Here is a 19,878-nt window from a genome sequence, read left to right as displayed (position 1 = left end):
TTATCAAAATATTAAAAGGAACAAAAGTGCCTGTATTCATCTTTAATTGTCATATTTAAAATTGGCAGCACTTGGTACATAGACTTTTAAGTAGGTATAGGAGGAGTTCTCAATTGCAGTGGTTTTCAGTTTTCCTTGGTAGGCAGTGTAATTATCTGGGTCCATAGTTGCAGAGATAAGATTTAAGAGGTATACTAATCAGGCCTGGGAATTTGTGTTATTCTAGTTATACTGTATGCAATCAGTAATAAATAAAATTAAATGTTGCATAAGAATCCTCACTTCTTCACACTGATTGGGCTATGTGACAGACTAATTAAATAGTTTGAATAACTGAAAAATACTTTTAAGAAATGCTAGTTCTTAAAAAAATTAAAAAATAATGTTCTACATTTAATCCTATAACTTACTAACCATAGATTAATCTTTCCTTTGGAGAACAATAACTTGATCTCATATAATAACGTTCTACTCTGAAATGTTTTTTAATATTAAGGTTGTTTGTATGTTGGGAAATAAGTACTACTAATAGAGATGAATATTGATGCAATAGAGGACACATTTACAAATGTTTCTAGTATATGAGAAAGACTGATTTTAAGATTATTTTAGAATTCATATTCCCAACTAAAAAATCAATTGAGAATGATTTAAAAATTAACCTGTATAAAACAAAGATCAGTAAATAGGAACCAAAAATATATTTGTAGGCACCTGGGATGAGATTCATTTAAGCATTTCATTAACTCTGAATGACCTGACAGATAAGGAAGAGATATACTTTGTAGTAATATTTCTTACTATATGATAAAAGGAAGCACAGAATGTTTGGAGACATTTTTTTCTCCTCTCACTTAAGATCTGAAAAATAAGTAAAAAGTTGGTTGTTTTCATTATAAACGACCCTTCATATTATCTGGTTAAAGTTAACATTTCTAGAATTTATAGAAAATTTTTTTAGAATTTATATTTATTGAGACTTATAGGATAAGATAATGACAAAATGGTCCCATCCCCAAATATTTGAAAATATAATCAAAGATTATACTTTTTTGCAAATGTACTTATTAAAAATATATTTATTACTGATTTATTTTTCTTTTGCTTATTTTAAATTTAATTTGTTATTCTTGATCTAGTTTCCCAAGGTGGAAACTTAAATTATTGATTTTAGATCTTCTTTTCTAATATGTATATTCAACGCTATGAATTACTTTCTAAGCACTGTTTTCACTGCATCCCACAATTTTTTTTATAATTAAAAAAAATTTTTTTTCATTGTTTATTTATTTTTGAGAGAGAAAGTGTGAATGGGGGAGGGGCAGAGAGAGAGAGGCAGACACAGAATCCAAAGCAGGCTCCAGGCTCTGAGCTGTTAGCACAGAGCCTGACGCGGGGCTCGAACTCAGGAACCCTAAGATCATGACCTGAGCTGAAGTCAGATGCTTAACTGACTGAGCCACCCAGGCACCCCCCACATTTTTTTTAAAGTTAATTTTTTGGTGCACCTGGATGGTTCGGTCAGTTAAGTGTCCAACTTCAGCTCAGGTCATGATCTCATTGTTGGTGGGTTCAAGCTGTGAATTGGGTTCTGAGCTGAGAGCTCAGAGCCTGGAGCCTGCTTTAGATTCTGTGTCTCCCTCTCTCTCTGCCCCTCTCCCGCTTGTGCTGTCTCTCAAAAATAAATAAACATTAAAAAAACCAAAAATAAAGTTTATTTTGAGTTAGCACAAGTGGGGGAAGGGCAGAGAGAGAGGGAGAGAATCCCAAGAGGCTCTGTGCTGCCAGTGCAGAGCCTGACACCAAGACTGGAACCCTTGGAACTGTGAGATCATGACCTGAGCTGAAATCAAGAGTCCGATGCTTAACTGACTGAGCCACCCAGGTGCTCTGACTGCATCCCACAAATTTCGATAAGGTGTATTGTCATTTAGTTCAAAATATTTTTAAATTTCTCTTTGAGCTGTATATTATTTAGAAAAATGTTATTTAATCTCCATGTATTTTGATATTTTCAAGCTATCTTTCTTTTATTGATATCTAGTTTAATTCCACTGTGGTCTGAAACAGACATTGTATGCTTTCTATTCTTTTATTTATTTATTTTATTATTTTTTAAATTAAAAAAAATTTTTATAATTCTGAGAGAGAGACAGAGCATGAGTAGGGGAGGGGCAGAGAGAGAGGGACACACAGAATCCAAAACAAGCTCCAGAGAATACAAAGCAGGCTCCAGGCTCTGAGCTGTTAGCACAGAGCCTGATGTGGGGCTCAAACTCACGAACTGTGAGATCATGACCTGAGCCAAAGTCGGACGGACGCTCAACTGACTGAGCCACCCAGGTGCCCTGATTTCTGTTCTTTTAGATTTGTGAAGGTATGTTTTATGGCCCAGATTGTGGTCTATCTTGGCAAATATTCCATGTGAGCTTGAGCTTGAGTTTGAGAAGACTGTATAATCTTCCGCTGTTGGATGAAGTAGTAGATAGGTGTCAATTATCTAGTTGACTAATGGTGTTGTGGACTTCAACTATGTCCTTACAGATTTTCTGCCTGCTCAAGCTATCTGTTCAAGGAAGTTTCCAAATCTAATAGTGGATTCATCTGTGCCTCTTTTTAAGTTCTCTCAGTTTTACCTCCCTCAGATGATTTAGTGCTGTGTTTAGGCACATGCCCATTAAGATTGTTATGTCTTCTTATAGAATCTATCAATATGTAATACCTCCATTTTGTCCCTGATAATTTTCCTTGCTCTGAAATCTGCTCTATCCGAACTATTATATCTTCCCCAGCTTTCTTTTGATTCGTGTTAGCATGGTATATATTTTGCCATCATTTAACTTTTTTTTTACTTTTCTAAATGTGTGCCACAGAAGAATATTTTTAATTCACATACTGTAATCTCACCCCTTTAAACTGTACAATTCAGTAAAAAATATTTTTAAATGTTTATTTATTTATTTTGAGAGAGAGAGAGAGAGAGACACGGAGGGTATATGTGTGTGTGTGTGAGCAGGGGAGGGGCAAAGAGTGAAACAGAATCTCAGGCAAGCTCCATGCTGTCAGCACAGAGCCTGATGTGGGGTTCAGTCTCATGAACTGTTAAGATCATGACCTGAACTGAAATCAAGAGTCAGACGCTTAACCAACTGGGCTATCCAGACACCCCTCAGTGAAAAATATGTGTAAATGAAAACAATAACTTTGTTATTTATTAACAGCTTTTCATGTTGCCAACCATTCTACAATATTGGTTTTAATGCTTTTATAGTATTCCATTGATGATATTAAATAGTTTAGTTAATTATACTGTCAAAGACATTAAGGGTTTTTTGCTATTAAATGATTTTTGCTATTCAATTATTATTTTTATTATACATTTTTAATTGAGGTATAATTGACACATAATATCACATTAGCTACAGATATGCAACATAATGACTCAGTATTTATATATACTGTGAAATGATCCCCACAATAGTGTCCTTAATTATGTAGTTACATATGTACTCACCATATGTAGTTACAAAATGTTTTTCATATGTTGAGAACTTTTAAGATGTATTCTCTTAACAACTTTCAAATATGCAATACAATATTATTAACCAAAGGCATCACTTGGTGCATTACTTCCTCATGACCTATTTATTTTGTAACTGGAAATTTGTACCTTTTGACCCCTTGTCCTATTTTGCCAACTCCTACCCCTGCCTCTGCACCACCAATGTTTGTATCTATGAGCTTGATTTTTTGTTTCTGTCTTCAAATTCCACATATAAGTGAGATCATCCAGAATTTTTCTTTCTTTGTCTGATTTGTTTCACTTGGTATAATGCCCTCAGGGTCTATCTTTGTTGCAAATGACAGGATTTCATTCTTTCTTATGGCTGAATACTATTCCATTCTATGTATATACCACACTTTCTTTATTCATCTGTCAGTAGGCACTTAGGCTGCTTCTATATCTTGGCCTATTGAATATGTGGGGTGAATATATCTTTTTGAGTTAGTGTTTTCCTAGTCTTCAGATAAATATTGAGAAGTAGAATTGTTGGATCATGTGGTAGTTTTATTTTTAGTTTTTTGAGGAACCTTCATATTGTTTTCTGCAGTGGTTGTACCGATTTACATTCTAATTAATGGTGCATAAGGGTTTCCTTTTCTCCACATCCTTGCCAACCCTTGTTATTTCTTGTCCTTTGGATAAGAGCCATTCTAACAGGTATGAAGTGATATTTCCTTGTGGTTTTGATTTGTATTTCCCTGATGATTAGAGGTAATGAGCATCCCTTCATGTACCATGTTGACCATATGGATGTCTTCTTTACAAAATATGGATTTAGATTCACTGCCCATTTTTAAATTGCATTTTATTTTGCTGTTGAGTTGTGTGAGTTCTTTATGTATTTTGGATATTGTCCCCTTATTACATATATGATTTGCAAATGTTGTCTTTCAATCAATAGCCTGCTTTTTCATTTTATTGATGGTTTTCTTTGCTGTGCAGAAGCTTCTTAGTTTGATATATTTTTACTCAATATATTTTTGCTTTTGTGTCCTTTGCTTTTGGTGTCAAATACAAAAATCATTACCAAGACTGTTGTGAAGGAATTTACTGCCTGTTTTCTTTTAGGAGTTTTAGGTCTTAAGTTCAAGTCTGTAATCCATTTTGAGCTAAATTTTGTGTATGGTAGTGGTCCAGTTTTATTCTTTTGGATGTTGCTGTCCAGTTTTCCCAACACTATTTATTGAAGAAGCTCTCCTTTCCCCATTGTATATTTTTGGCTCTTATGTCATAAATCAATTGACCATCTATGTGGGTTTACTTCTGGTGTCTATTCTGCCTCATTTATCTATATTTTTTATGCAAATGCCACACTGTTTTGATTACTATAGCTTTGTAATACAGTTTGAAATTAGGGAGTATAATGCCTCCAGCCTGTTGTTCTTTCTCAAGATTGCTTTGGCTATTTAGTTTTTTTGTGGTTTTATACAAATTTAGGATTATTTATTATATTTCTGTAAAAAATGGCATTGAAATTTGGATAAAAATTTCACTGAATATATAGATTGTTTTGGGTAGTATAGACATTTAGCAGTTTTAATTCTTCTAGTTCATGAGCATGGAATAACTTTCCAAATATTTGTCTCTAATTAATTAATTAATTTCATTGTACAGGTTTTTTACTTCCATGGCTAAATTTATTCCTAGGTATTTTATTCTTTTTGGTGCAATTGTAAATGGGACTGTTTTCTTAAATTCTCTTTCTAATAGTTCATTATTAGTGTATAGGAACTCAACACATTTTTGTATATTACTCTTATTTCTTGTAACTCTACTGAATTTCTTTATTCTAAGACTTTTTTGGTAAAGTCTCTAGGGTTTTCGCTATGTAGTGTTATGTGCAAATAGTGACTGTTTTACTTTTTCCTATCCAATTTGGATGATTTTTATTTCTTTTTCTTGCCTAATTGCTCTCTGAACTTCTAATACTGTGTTGAATAAAACTGGTGAGAGTGGGCATCCTTGTCTTGTTCCTAATCTTAGAGGAAAAGCTTTAAGTTTTTACTGTTGTATATGATGTTAACTGTGGGTTTGTCATATATGGCCTTTATTATGTTATGCTCTATCTATACCATTTGTTGAAATACTCAGGTTATCATAATAGGATGTTGAATTTTGTTCAGTGCTTTTTTTGCAGCTCTCAATATGATGATATGATTTTTAGCTTTCATTTTGTTAATGTGGTGTGTCATTGTATATACTGAATTGTGGAGATTGATCTATCCTTTCTTCCCGGGCATAAATCCCACTTCATCATGGTGTATGATCCTCTTAATGCATTGTTGAATTTGGTTTGCTAATGTCTTGTTGAGAATTTTTTGCATCTGTGTTCATCAGAGATACTGGCCTATGATTTTTTTGTAGTATCCTCTAGTTTTAGTATCAGGTTAATACTGATCTCATAAAATGAGTTTGGAAATGTTCTCTCCTTTTCTTAGAAGAGTCTGAGAAGGATTGGAATTGATTGTTTAAATGTTTGGTAGAATTCATCTCCATCACTTTACTTTTCATTTATATGTCAGTACATTTAAAGTACCATTCCTGTAGACAGCGTCTAGTTGGCCTGTTTGATCCACTGTAACTTTGATCCACTATGTCTTTGTGTTGGTGCTTTGACCATTGATATTTAAATTGATTAGTTCTATAGTTGAATTAATATCTAGTATATTTTGTTACTGTTTTAATTGCTCTTGTTTTTGTTCCAGTTTTAACCTTCTACTCTTTTCTGTCTGTGGTTTAATTGAGCATTGTATATGATTTCATTTTCTATCTTATCTCAGTATATTTCTTTTCTTTTTTTTTTATTAGCTGCCCTCATTATTGTGTTAACTTAAATCCACTCTCAAATCACATATACTACTTTACATGTAGTTTAAATATTATTTAATAACAGGATATCTCTAATTCTTCCATTTTGTTCCTTGTATCATTGCTGCCATTCATTTTATTTATACATATCCATACACGAATATACATATATACATAGATAATCTAATACAGTTTGCCATTAGTATTTGACCAAACTGTTATCTATCAACTAAAAATAGGAAAAATAAAAGCTTTTTATTTTATCTTCACTTGTTTCTTCCCCACTGCTTTTCCTTTCTTTAAGTAGATCTGAGTTCCTGAACTATATTATTTTCTTTCTAACAAACTGCTTTTAACATTTCTTGCAAGCAGATATATTGGCAACCTATTCCCTCAATTTTTGTTTGTTTAAGAGTCTTTATTTCTTATCCACTTTTAAAGGATAATTTCACAGGGCATGGATTTTTATATTAGTGAGTTATTTTCTCTCAACAGTAAATACTTCACTCTGTCTTCTCCTTGCTTGCCTGGTTTCTTAGGAGATGTTGGATACACTTCTGAATTTTTTTTTATATTAGTGAGTTATTTTCTCTTAATAGTAAATACTTCACTCTATCTTCTCCTTGCTTGCATGGTTTCTTAGGAGATGTTGGATATACTTCTAAATTTTGCTGCTCTATGGGTAAAGTGTCCCCCTCACCCCCAGTGTTTTGTTTTTTTTGTTTTTTTGTTTTTTTTTTGTTTTTGCCTTAATCCTGTTTGGTGTTTTCTGAGCTTCTTGGATCAGTGGGTTGGTATCTGACATTAATTTGCAGAAATTCTCACATATTTACTATTTCACATTTTTCTTCTTTTCCTATATCACTTTCTTCTCATTCAGGTATTTCCATTATGTATATGTTGTACTTTTTGTAGTTATCCTACAGTTCTGGAATATTTTATTCAGCTTTTTTCAGTGATTCTTTTTTTTTTTTTTTCTCTTTGCTTTTTGGTTTTGGAAATTTCTATTGACATATACCCAAACAAAGAGATTCTTTCCTTAGGCATGTCCATCCAGCCTACTAAAGAGATAGAGAGCCTATCAAAGATAATAATCATTTCTGTTACAGTGGTTTTGATCTCTAACACTTCTTTTTGATTCTTTTCAAAGATTTTTATCTCTCTTTATACTGTCTTTTCTTGTTTGTTGTCTATTTTTTTTCCTTTATAGTCTTTAGCATATTAATCATAATTGTTTTAAATTCTCTAGTAATTCCAACATCCCTGCAGTATGTGAATCTGGTTCTAATGCTTGCTGTATGTTGTCTTTTAGTATGCTTTGTAATTTTTTTTATTGAAAGCCAGGCATCATGTACTGGTAAGAAGAATTCCAGTAAAATAGCGTGTGGTGTGGTGTTAAGGTGTGGATAAGTCTCAGTCTTTAAGTGAGGTTGTGCTCCCTAGTCTGTGAATTTCACAAGTACTCCTCAACCTTCCTAATCTTAGGTGGGACAAGATGGCTGGAGTGGGCTGTAATTGTGTACTTCCTTTCTCCCAAATGGAAGGCTTGATGGAGATGTAGTTGGATATTTCCCTACTTCCAGATCAGTTTGGCTCTGGTAAAACCTCAGTTTATTGTGTGTTAAATATTTTCTCTTTAGGGTAGCCCTTGTTAAGAAGAACAGGGTGATCTTGTGTATTTCAAAATTATTTTTTTTCTGTCTCCTCTCAGAGGCACAAGCAGATTTTTCTCCAATATTTGATCTGAGGACGTGGTAGAGCTCCTGGATATTAATCTCACAGAAGTATGAGGCCTGGAGTTTCTAAATCTGAGTTGTCAACACTAAGCCCCTAATAACTTGTCAGTCACAGTCCTACCCAGGCACTGGTTCCTGCAGAGGTTTCTTTTGGTGAATTTTTGCTCCAGTAACTTCTGAATCTTTGTATCCACCTGCCTATCTCTGAATTTTGATTCAGTGGTTTTTCATGTAACCTCACTTTTCTGGTGAATCTAAGAAGAGTTGTTGACTTTTCATTTTGTTCATCTTTTTATTTGTTAGAATGGTATGACATCTTCTAAGCTCCTTATATCCTGGACCAGAAACCAAAAGTGTCCTAATTTACTTTTTGAAGATTACATTCTATTTTGAGTTGTTAATTGAGCCAGATTTATTTTAGTAACACTTATTTATAGTGTTTGTTACATGCCAGACACTACTCTAAAACCTTTATGCCAAGTCATTTTGTCTTCATAATAATTCTATCCATTAAGTGCTATTGGAATTCTCATTGTATGGATGAGGAAACTGAGGCACATAGCTTGGATGTATAACAAACTGAGGGTACATAACTTGCCTGAGATCACCAAGCTCAGAACAACTTATATTTGTTTCTTCTTTCTCTACTTCATAAGATAAAAAATAAGTTCAAAAAGCAAAATAATTTCCTTTAACCAAAAGAATGTAGTTAAGGAAAACCTGTGTCAGTTGGGCCTTCAGAAGGCCTGATAGATTCTGCCTCTATACTTTTTTGGCCCATGTAGAGAGTCTTGCTATTCTACTATGGGGACACACACAAATAGACATGTGAGAGAATGACACAGGGAAGGCTTGTGTAGATGGAGAGAGGTCCTAGGACAGTGTGGCGAGAGAGACCCATACATCCCAGCATCCCAGCTGACTCTCCCCTCCAGGGTCCTTGCCAATGTGACAGGACTGCGTATTAGCCATCTTGTAAGTGTAGTGCAGATGAACACCAAGACTGAATCTCTAGTTAACATCACTTGGAAAAGAACTGCCTACTTGAATCAAGTCAACCCACAAAATCCTGAGAGATAAAAAACAGTAGTTGTTTTGAGCCAGTAGGTTTTGGGGTGTTCTGTTATGCAGCATAAATAAATGAAAAATGTATTCTTTTTTGCAGGCATTTGGATATTGGTTGTGGAAATTTGAAGGGAAGGATTTCAAGGAATTAACAATAGATCTCAATCTATATGAGAGATACTTTGTCATTTGTACTTAGAAGTCTTTTTTTCTAGGGGTGCCTCGGTGGCTCAGTTGGCTAAGTGTCCATCTCTTGATTTCAGGTGAGATTATGATCTCAGGTCATGGGATCAAGCTCTACGCTGACAGCGCAGAGCCTGCTTGAGATTCTCTCTCTTCCTGTCTCTGCTTGTGTGCACGTGCATGCTCTGTCTCTCTCTCTCTCAAAGTAAATAAACTTAAAAAAGAAGTCTTTCTCCAGATTTATTGAGATATAATTGACATATAATTTTGTATAAGTTTAATGTGTACCATATGATGATTTGATACACACAAATATTGCAAAATGATAATCACAATAAGCTTAGTTAACACATCTATCTTATATAGTTATTATTTATTTATTTATTTTGTGATGAGAACATTTGGGATATACTCTGTTAGTAACTTTTAAGTATACAATATAATATTGTTAACTGTAGTTACCATGTTGTGTGTTATATTGCTAGAACTTGTTTATCTTAGATCTGGAATTTTGTAACCTTTAACCAACATCGCCCCATTTCCTGTACCCCATTTTGCTCACACTTGGCACCCCCCAATTTACTCTGTTTAAATGAGCTTAACTTTTTTAGATTTCACATTGAGATCATAGAGTATTTGTCTTTCTCTGTCTGACTTATTTCACTTACTGTCAACCCTTCAAAATCCATCTATGTTGTATAAAATGGCAGAATTTCCTTCTTTCTCATGGCTGAGCAATGTTCTATTGTGTATGTGTGTATACATTATGTAAAATATACCTATATCTATATATCACATTTTTTAATTGTTCATCAGTCAGTGTGCAGTTAGCTTGTTTCTGTATCTTGGCTGTTGTAAATAATGAACTTGAGAGTTGCAGATATCTCTGAAATATAATTATTTCATTTCCTTTGGATATATACTAGAATATATATTTTATATATATAATTGTTAGATCATATGGTAGTTCCATTTTAAATTTTTTGAGGAATCTCCATACCATTTTCCATAGTGGCTGTATCAGTTCACATTCTCACCAACAGGGCACAAGGGTTTGTTCCCTCATCTCATTATGGTTTTGATTTGCATTTTCCTGACAATTATCGATGTTGAGCACCTTCTCATGTATATGTTGGCCATTTATATGTCTTTTTGGGGGAAGAAAATGTTCAAGTCCTCAGCCTATTTTAAAATTAGATGATGATGATGATGAGATGGAGGAGGAGGAGGAGGAGGAAGAAGAGGGGATTGCTACTGATATGTATGAGTACTTTTTATATTTTGGTATTTATCCCTTATTATATGTTTGCAAATACTTTCTCCCATTCCATAATTTGCATCTTCATTTTGTTTATTGTTTGTTTTCTGTGTAGAAGTGTTTCAGTGTGATATAGTCCTACTTGTTGATTTTTGCTTTTGTTGCCTGTGTTTTTGGTGTCATATCCAAAAATCACTGCTAAGACCAATGTTACAGAGCTTTTCCCCTGTTTTCTTCTAGGAGTTTTATGGTCCCCAGTCTTACATTTAAGTCTTTTGACTTAATTTTTGACTTACTTTTGAGTATTTTTAGTTTTTTTTAATGTTTAATAAATACATTATTGGGAGACAGAGAGAAAAAGAGCATGAGCATGGAAGGGATGGAGAGAGAAGGAGACACAGAATCTAAAGCAGACTCCAGGCTCTGAGCTGTCAGCACAGAGCCTGACACAGGGCTTGAACCCACGAACCACTAGATCATGACCTGAGCCTAAGTGAGACGCTCAACCAACTGAGCTACCCAGAAGCCCCAAATTTTGATGTATTTTTAATAAGTGGTGTAAGAGTCAGATTTTATTCTTTTTCCAGTGAATAGACAGTGTTCTCAGCACCATTTATTGAAATTACTGTCCTCTCTTTTAGTATTCTTTGTTCTCTTGTCAAATATTGGCTGACATATATGTATACGTTTATTTCTGGGCTCTCAATTGTTGTAATTTGGTCTGTGCGCCTATTGTTTTTTGTTTGTTCGTTTGTTTGCCAGTACTGTGCTGTTTTGATTACTGTGAATCTGTAATATGTTTTTAAGTCAGGAAGTATGAGGCCTTCAGCTTCATTTTCTTTTTCAAAATTGTTTTGCTTACTTGAGATTTTTGGGTTATTGTTGTTATTGTCTCATATGAATTTCAGCATTATTTTTCCTACTTTTGTGAAGAATGCTATTTGAACTTTATTAAAAATTGTATTGAATCTGTAGTTGACTTAGGATAGAATGGACATTTTAAGAATATTAACTGTTCCTGAGCACAGGATTTTTCGTTTGTATCTTTAATTTCCTTCATTAATGTCTTAGAGATTTCAGTGTACAGATCTTTCACTTCCTTGGTTACATTTATTCCTAAGTATTTTATTCTTTTTGATGCTATTATAAGAGGATTTTTTTTCCTTTTTAAGATACCTCATTGTTAGTATATATAAAATGCAAATGACTTTTGCGTGGTTATTGTGTGTCCCCATCTTTACTGAATTCATTTGTACGTTCTAACAGTTTTCATGGAGTCTTGAGGATTTTCTATATATAAGATCATGTTATCTGTAAACAGAAAATTTACTTCTTCCTTTCTGATTTGGATTCCTTTTGTTTCTTTTTCTTAGCTGATCACCCTAGGTAGGATTTCTGGCCAATTTATATTTATACCTGATTCAGTTTTTGTTCCCATGCTAAACTATGAAAAATATATAGCTAACCACAAAAAAAAAAATGTCCTGTCATCAGGGTACCTGTAATATACTTGGAAAGGCAACAATTAAATTATATAACATAAAAATACATAATTTCTAAATTGGGGATGTAGGCATGGTACAGGAATGTAATGACTAAGAGTTATCTAGACAATGAAGTTTTGCATATTTCATTAACCATGTTTAATTTTATTGTTTTCATGGGTTTGCATTTAAACATAAAATAATTAGACAATGTAGATTTTTTAAAAATTATGAGGCCATGAAATTTTAGAGTTCCCTAGTTACCTTACTATTTAATTATTACAGATGGTTTTTTATCTGTCTGTAATTGGCATCTTTTTAATTAAATCTAGGAAGTGCTTGTCCAAAATGAGTAAAAAGACATTCAATTAAGTACTATCATGAAGATTATCTCAAATTTGGATTTGTGTGACCTAATAATTCTTTTCCTCAAACTATATGTCTTATCTGCAAGAAAAAGTTTTTCAGTGAGGCAATAATACCAATCACACTAACTCCCTCACTGGGTATTATTAAAAAGTTATTTTGAACATATTTAGGCATTTTAAGGAAAGGGACTATGTTATCTTACGTATCAGTATCAGTTACCTTCACAAAATGGTATCAGTGAACTCACAGTTAGTAACAATGTTAGTCGACTAACAGCTAAAGTTAGAATGCTTAACTAATTACAGAAGTTTTCATTTAGTTAGGTTATCTAGTGTGTCTGAGATCAATAAAGGAAATAGAAAACATTCTACCTTTGAATAATACCAGTGGTAGATTATTGACATCACATTTAAGTGACATATGGATAGCATTAATACAGAAAAGTTTAACATAAAAATCTTTCATTGTCTGTGATAAGTTTATAGACATTAACTATACTTAGTTAATAATGCTATTTAGAATCCCTAAAAATAAATGTTAGGCAGATGATATCTTCTACAAAGAAGTAAAGAAATATCAAACTATTGGAGATGAATAAGCAGAGAAATGAATGCTTGAAATAATAGTTCATCTGTGCATCTATTATATATATATTTATATATATAAACACACACACACACGCGCGCGCGCACACACACACACACACACACACACACACACGTGTACCAATGCTGTGACTAGATATAAAGTCAACTTCAGCTTTATATGAAGAAATGGGATCTCTGCTGTTCCATGTTGATGTGTTTTGTTTGTCTAGAGATTGTTATAAGTTACGATCTAAAAAAGTTTAACTTTAGTTAATAATTCATTAAGATTGGATCATTAATTGTAGCACATACATAACATGGATGCAAGGTGTTGATAGGGGGAACTGAAGGTGCAGGGAGTTATGGGGGCATATATGGGATCTCTGTGTACTTTAAATTTTTCTGTAAACCTAAAACAGCTCCAAAAAATAAAGTCTATTAATAATTTTAAAAAATCACTTGGGTACACAAATAGAAAGGAAAAAAAAATTCACTTGGTATATCACTCGCACTTTGCAGATTTCTTCCAGAATTGTTATTGACTCAAAAATTGGATTCTGTAAGTGAAACTTTTGAGCACCCATTGTCTTAAAAATCCTGATTTATGCCTGATATATGGTTTCTCATAAACCCTTGTTATAAACTGGAGTTTGCCTGTATTAGGCCAGAATGGAAAAAATAGGTTTTTTTTTAAAGGAGAGCCTGAGGAAAGACTTGAGGTCTTTTCTAAATAGGGAGTCCAAATGATGGAATACATTTTGTATATTGCCTTTCATTTCAGGACCTATAGAGCTTGGTAAGTTTATAAAGATTCATTCGTATCTGTTTATTTTATATCAGGGTCTTTATTCTTTCTCAATGTGTCCATGACTTACCCAGGAACATGCTCAATTACAGATTCCTTGACCCTCAGCCCAGAGACTGATAACATAAATATGATATGGGGCCTAGGAATCTGCATTTTGTTTAATTTCTTAGATGGTACTTAGAATTTAATTATAGTTGTAGGCCTTGGTCAGCATATAAAAAGGAACTAATCTCTTGAATGAGTGCAAGGGTTTATCTAGATTTTCACATTTATTTTCATTTGGATTATGCCTACATAGTTTACCTTCACATGGTAGAAAGATTCTTCCAATAGGGAAGGTGGTTAATCTGACTAAATGCTCTCAGGCCACTTGAGCTCAGTTATTCTCTTTTAAACTATCACTGGGTAACTGTGTTTTGTAAAAGCTTAAATTACCCAGAGTAAGGGAAATTTCAAATATATAAGAAATACTATGTAAAATTACTTTAAAAAGCTTTGATACAGGAATGTTAGATAAATTAGTCTTATTTTAAAACTAATAGAATTCCAGATTTTAACTGCCTAGTTGAATTGAACATAGAAATAAGTAATGTGATTGTAAATTGTTTCTTTAAGAAATTTATAACAGAAATTTGTAACACTCATTTTGCGCACCCCCCTCCTGCCTGGCAACCATAAGTTCTCTATATTTGTAGGTCTGATTCTTCTTTTTGTTTCTTTATTGTTTTTTTTTAATGTTTTTGGATTCCACTTACAAGTTAGATTTTTTAATTTTAACTTTTCTACCCGTTTTATTCTATCTATTAGCAAATATTTTTTGTTTTCAAATTTATTTTTGGAAGTTGAAAAAACTTTTCTAAGCAATTTCCCATTTTGCCTAGATGTTTCATGGAACAATCACAAAAGAACTAACCAGTCATGAAGAATGGAGGCATTATAATGACAACATGATAGAAGATCAGAAAGATTTTGTTTTTGTGAAGTTCAGTGGCCTTCATTTAAAATCTATGGAAAATTTGCAATCCTGTATCTCTCTGAGAGTATGCATCTTCTCAAACAATTTTATCACAGATATTCATCCACTTCAAAGTTGTATAAGATTAGTCAAACTTGATCTCCATGGAAATCAGGTAAGCAATAGCATTTTAGATATTTGTGTATAAATGAAATTGATGTTTAAAAACACGTATGTTACCTATCTACAGTATTTCAGTCTTTTACATAAAATGTAAATAAAAATTTAAAACTAAATAAAATATATAAAAATACAAAATTTAAGGGGCATCTGGCTGACTCAGTCCGTAGACCATGCAACTCTTGATCTTGGTGTCATGAGTTTGAGCTTCACATTGGTGTAGAGACTACTTTTAAAAAAATTTAAAGAAAATTTTTGAATTAGAAATATGTAAATACTTTGTGATTTGGTATATTTTACTTCTTAATAGCCTGCATTAAAAATTATTTGGACTTTAAAATTTTTTTAATGACATTATTGACATATAACATATTAAGTTCAGGCATACAACATAATGACTTGAGATATATATATATCACTTAGGCTGCTTCTGTGTCTTGACTATTGTAAATAATGCTGCAATGACTATTGAGGGTATATATATCTTTTTGAGGTAATATTTTCCTAGTCTTCAGATAAATATTGAGAAGTGGAATTGTTGGATCATATGGCAGTTTTATTTTTAGTTTTTTTAAGAAACCTCCATACTGTTTTCCACAGTGGTTGTACCAATTTACATTCCTGTAACAGTGCATAAGGGTTTCCTTTTTTCCACATCCTTGCCAGCACTTGTTATTTTTTGTCATTTGGATAAAAGGCATCCTAACAGATATGAAGTGGTATCTCCTTGTGGTTTTGATTTGTGTTTCCCTGATGATTAGAGACAGCGAGCATCCCTTCGTGTACCATGTTGGCCGTCTATCTGGATGTCTTCTTTAGAAAATAAGTATTCAGATTCACTGTCCATTTTTTAATTGGATTTTATTTTTTCTATAGAGTTGTATGAGTTCTTTATATATTTTGGATATTATTCCCTTATTACACATACAATTTGCAAATACTTTCTTCCATTTACTGGCTTGCCTTTTCATTTTATTGATGGTTTTCTTTGCAGTACAGAAGCTTCTTAGTTTGATATATTTTTACTTGATATATTTTTGCCTTTGTGTCCTTTGCTTTTGGTGTCAAATCCAAAAATCATTACCAAGACTATTGTGAAGAAGTTTACTGCCTGTGTTTTGTTTTCAGATTTTTATAGTTTCAGGTCTTAGGTTAAGCCCTTAATCCATTTTGAGCTAATTTTTGTATATAGTGTAAGATAGTAGTCTGGTTTCTTTTTTTTTTTTTTTCTGTTTTGTTTTGTTTTGTTTTGTTTTGTTTTGTTTTGTTTTGTTGCCTGTTGCTATCTGGTTTTCCCAACACCACTTATTGAAGACACTGCCCTTGTGTTCGCTTCAGCAGTACATAGTCTAAAATTAGAATGATATAGAGAAGATTACAGGCCCTTGTGTATGGCCTCTTGAAGAGACTGCCCTTTCCCCATTGTGTATTCCCGACACCATCATAAATCAATTGATCATCTATGCATGGGTTTATTTACGGTTTTTCTATTCTGTTACATTGATCTGTGTGTTTTTATGCCAATACTATATTGTTTTGATCACTATAGGTTCATAATATAGTTTAAAATCAGGGAGCAGGATGCATCCTGCTTTATTCTCTTTCAGGATTGCTTTGACTATTCAGGGTCTTCTGTGTTTCCATACACATTTTGGGAGTCTTTTTCTATTTCTGTGAAAAATGCCTTTGAAATTTAGAAGGGATTACACTGAATATGTAGATTATATTGGGCAATATTATTTTAACAACATTATTCTCTCAGTCCATGAGCATGGAATATCTTTCCATTTATTTTTCTCTTATTCAATTTATTTCATACATTTGTCATTGTTTTCAGTGTCCAGATCTTTCACCTCCTTGTTTAAACTCATTCAGGCATTTTATTCTTTTTGATACAGTTGTAAATGGGATTGTTTCCTTAATTCCTCTTTCTGATAGCTTATTATTAGTATATAGAAATGCAACAGATGTTTGTATACTGAATTTGTATCCTACAACTTTACTGAATTCATTTATCAGTTGTAAGAATTTTTTGGTGGAGTCTTAGGGTTTTCTGTATATAATATGTTGTCTGCAAATGGTAACAGTTTTGTTTCTTCCTTTTTGGTTTGCATGCCATTTGTTTATTTTTCTTGCCCAATTATTCTAGCTGGGACTTCTAATACTGTGTTGAATAAAAGTGGCAAGAGTGGGCATCCGTGTCTTGTTCCTGATCTTAGAGGAAAAGCTTTCAGTTTTCACCATTGCATGTGATGTTAGCTGTAGCTTGTCATATATGGCTTTTATGATATTGAGGTATATTCTCTGTATCTACTTTGCTGAGAGTTTTTATTATGAATTAATGTTGAATTTTGTCAAATGCCTTTTCTCTATTGAGATGATCATATGATTTTTATCCTTTATTTTGTTAATGGGGTATATCACACTAATTCTTTACATCAGTAAAGTACTTTAGAAAAGTTTAGAATTGGCCTACTACAAAGAAATTTTTACTGAACAATGTATTATGTCCATTCTTTTAATTATACTAATAATGATAACCTAGTCCAGAGGAACAATGTATTATGTTTTTACTCCAGTCACCACTGGAAAACTAGAGATTCGTTTTGGCTTATTATGAGAAATTTGCCATTTTGAAAAATACTGAGTTTTAGAAGATGTTTAATATTTTTCCATTTTCCATGCAATTTATAGAAAATTAACATTTGTATTTAAGATGTTATTATTAATAATATTTCAGATAAAGAGTCTACCAGATACCAAATTTTGGAGTGGACTGAAGAAACTAAAACTCCTCTATCTTCATGACAATGGGTTTGCAAAGTTAAAGAATATATGTATGTTATCTGCCTGTCCAAGTCTAATTGCCCTCACTATGTTTGATTGTCCAGTGAGCCTTAAAAAAGGATATAGGCATGTTCTTGTCAACAGTATATGGCCTCTCAAAGCACTGGATCATCATGTGATTTCTGATGAAGAAATAATTCAGAACTGGCATCTTCCTGAAAGATTTAGAGCATATAACCACCGACTTTTCTTTAATTTCTGCCCTGCTTTGAAAAAGGTAATTGAAGGGCTCCTGGGTGGCACAGTCATTTAAGCATCTGACTTCAGCTCAGGTGATGATCTCACAGTTCGTGAGTTCAAGCCCTGCGTCAAGCTCTGTGCTGACAGTTCAGAGCCTAGAATCTGCTTCAAAGATTCTGCGTCTCCCTTTCTTTCTGCCCCTCCCCCACTCACACTCTGTCTCTCTCTCTCAAAAAGAAATTAAAAGACTTAAAGAATATTTTTTTAAAAAGGTAATTGGATTCATTAGAGTTTCATTTTGAATAAATTTGTGGAAGTAAAATTTTAGCTTCTAGATTCTATACCTAAATCATATAAACTAATATATACTGTATCATTTATCTAAAATGTGATAAACTAGTTAGTACATTAGTAATGTCTTATATCTGAGGATTTGTAGAAGCTTGTATGCCTACTGCATAAAAATTGCTGAGCATAAAAATATCAAATTATAGAGAAATATTTTTGGTCCCTGTTATGTTTTAATAGCTCTAAGGACATATAGCTTATATACTATAAAATTCTCTTTTTATATGTATGATTTAATTATTTTGGTAAATTGATAGTGCTGTATAGCCATCTCCACAATCCACTGTTAGAAATTTCCACCACTCCAAAAGTTTCCCTCTTTCTCATTCGCAGTTAATCTCAACTTCCTCCTGCAGTCTTAGGTACGATTGATCTGGCTTCTGTTTCTTTAAATTTGCTTCTCTAAACATTTCATGTGAATCAAACTATACAATATGTAGTCGTATGCATCTGCCTTCGTTCACTTAGTGTGATGTGGTGGAGGCTCATTTATGTTGTAGCATATATGCCTAGTTTGTTCCTTTTGATTGCTGAGTGATTTTCCATTATATGAATACACTACATTTTTTTTTGTCCATTCACCAGTTGATAGACATTTAGATTATTTTCAGTTTTTGCTATTATGAATGATGCTGCTATGAACACCTACTTCCATGTCTTTGTGTGGACATAGGTTTTCATTTTTCTTGGGGAGATTCTTAGCAGTGCAATTACTGGTAGGTATGGTAAGTTTATGCATAATTTGGTAAGAAACTAAATTGCTTTCTAAAAAGTAGAAACCACAAAAAAATAAAATAAAAAATAAAAAGTAGAAACCACAAACGTGGGAGGGTTCTAGTTTCTTTATGTACTTGCAAACACTTAGTGTTTTTTTGTTTTACGCTATAGACATTCTAGTAGATATAAAGTGGTATTTTTTTTTTGGTTTTAATTTTTTTCCCTTATGAGTCATGATGACAAACATTTTTCTCTGCTTATTAACTATGCATATACTTTCTTTCATCAAATGTCTATACCAATTTTTTCCTCATCTTGCAAGTGAGTTGTTTGTCTTATTATTGAGTTGTAAGCGTAGATATATGGGTATAAGTCCTTTATTAGATATATGTATTGCAAAGATTTTTCTCTCAGCGAATTTTCCATCTTGTTAATGGTCTCTTTTGGAGCAGAAAATTTTTGAGTTTTAAGCCATCCAGGTTATGATTTTTTTCTTCTAAGGATCATGCTTTTGATGTTGTGTCTAAGAAGTCTCTCTACGGTCACTAAATTTTTCTATGTTTTCTCCTAGAAGTTTAATAATTTTAGCTCTGAAATCGAGACCTATGTTTCATTTTAAGTGAATTTTTATGCATGGTATGAAGTAAGGGTCCAAGTTCATTTTTTTTTTGCATGTAGATATTCAATTATACTAGCCCCATATGTTGAAAAGATTATTCTTCCCTGGTGAATTGTTTGTGATATCTTTGTCAGAAATCAGTTAGCCATAAAAAGGTAAGGGTTAATTT

The 19,878-nt window shown here is 32.8% G+C and overlaps 1 protein-coding gene across 3 annotated transcripts in view; it reads left to right on the top strand.

The window, feature by feature from the left end:
* The window catches only part of LRRIQ3 (leucine rich repeats and IQ motif containing 3), a 219,520-nt gene that overhangs the window by 11,519 nt on the left and 188,123 nt on the right, over positions 1–19,878 (top strand). For 2 of the 3 annotated variants that reach the window (XR_006206379.1, XM_042952922.1), the window contains exons 2-3: positions 14,745–14,993; positions 17,739–18,062. Coding sequence is in view for 2 of the 3 variants with exons in the window: in XM_042952922.1 (XP_042808856.1) it covers positions 14,745–14,993; positions 17,739–18,062 (573 nt within the window). In the remaining variant the exon portion in view is untranslated. The remainder of the gene's footprint in view (positions 1–14,744; positions 14,994–17,738; positions 18,063–19,878) is intronic. The other variant, XM_042952923.1, reaches the window with a different exon arrangement.

The sequence above is a fragment of the Panthera leo genome, chromosome C1 (assembly GCF_018350215.1).
Source record: "Panthera leo isolate Ple1 chromosome C1, P.leo_Ple1_pat1.1, whole genome shotgun sequence".
In the NCBI taxonomy this organism is placed as follows: domain Eukaryota; kingdom Metazoa; phylum Chordata; class Mammalia; order Carnivora; family Felidae; genus Panthera; species Panthera leo.
The sequence above is the reverse complement of the archived record's forward strand: the minus strand, read 5'-3'. Positions and strand labels throughout refer to the sequence as shown.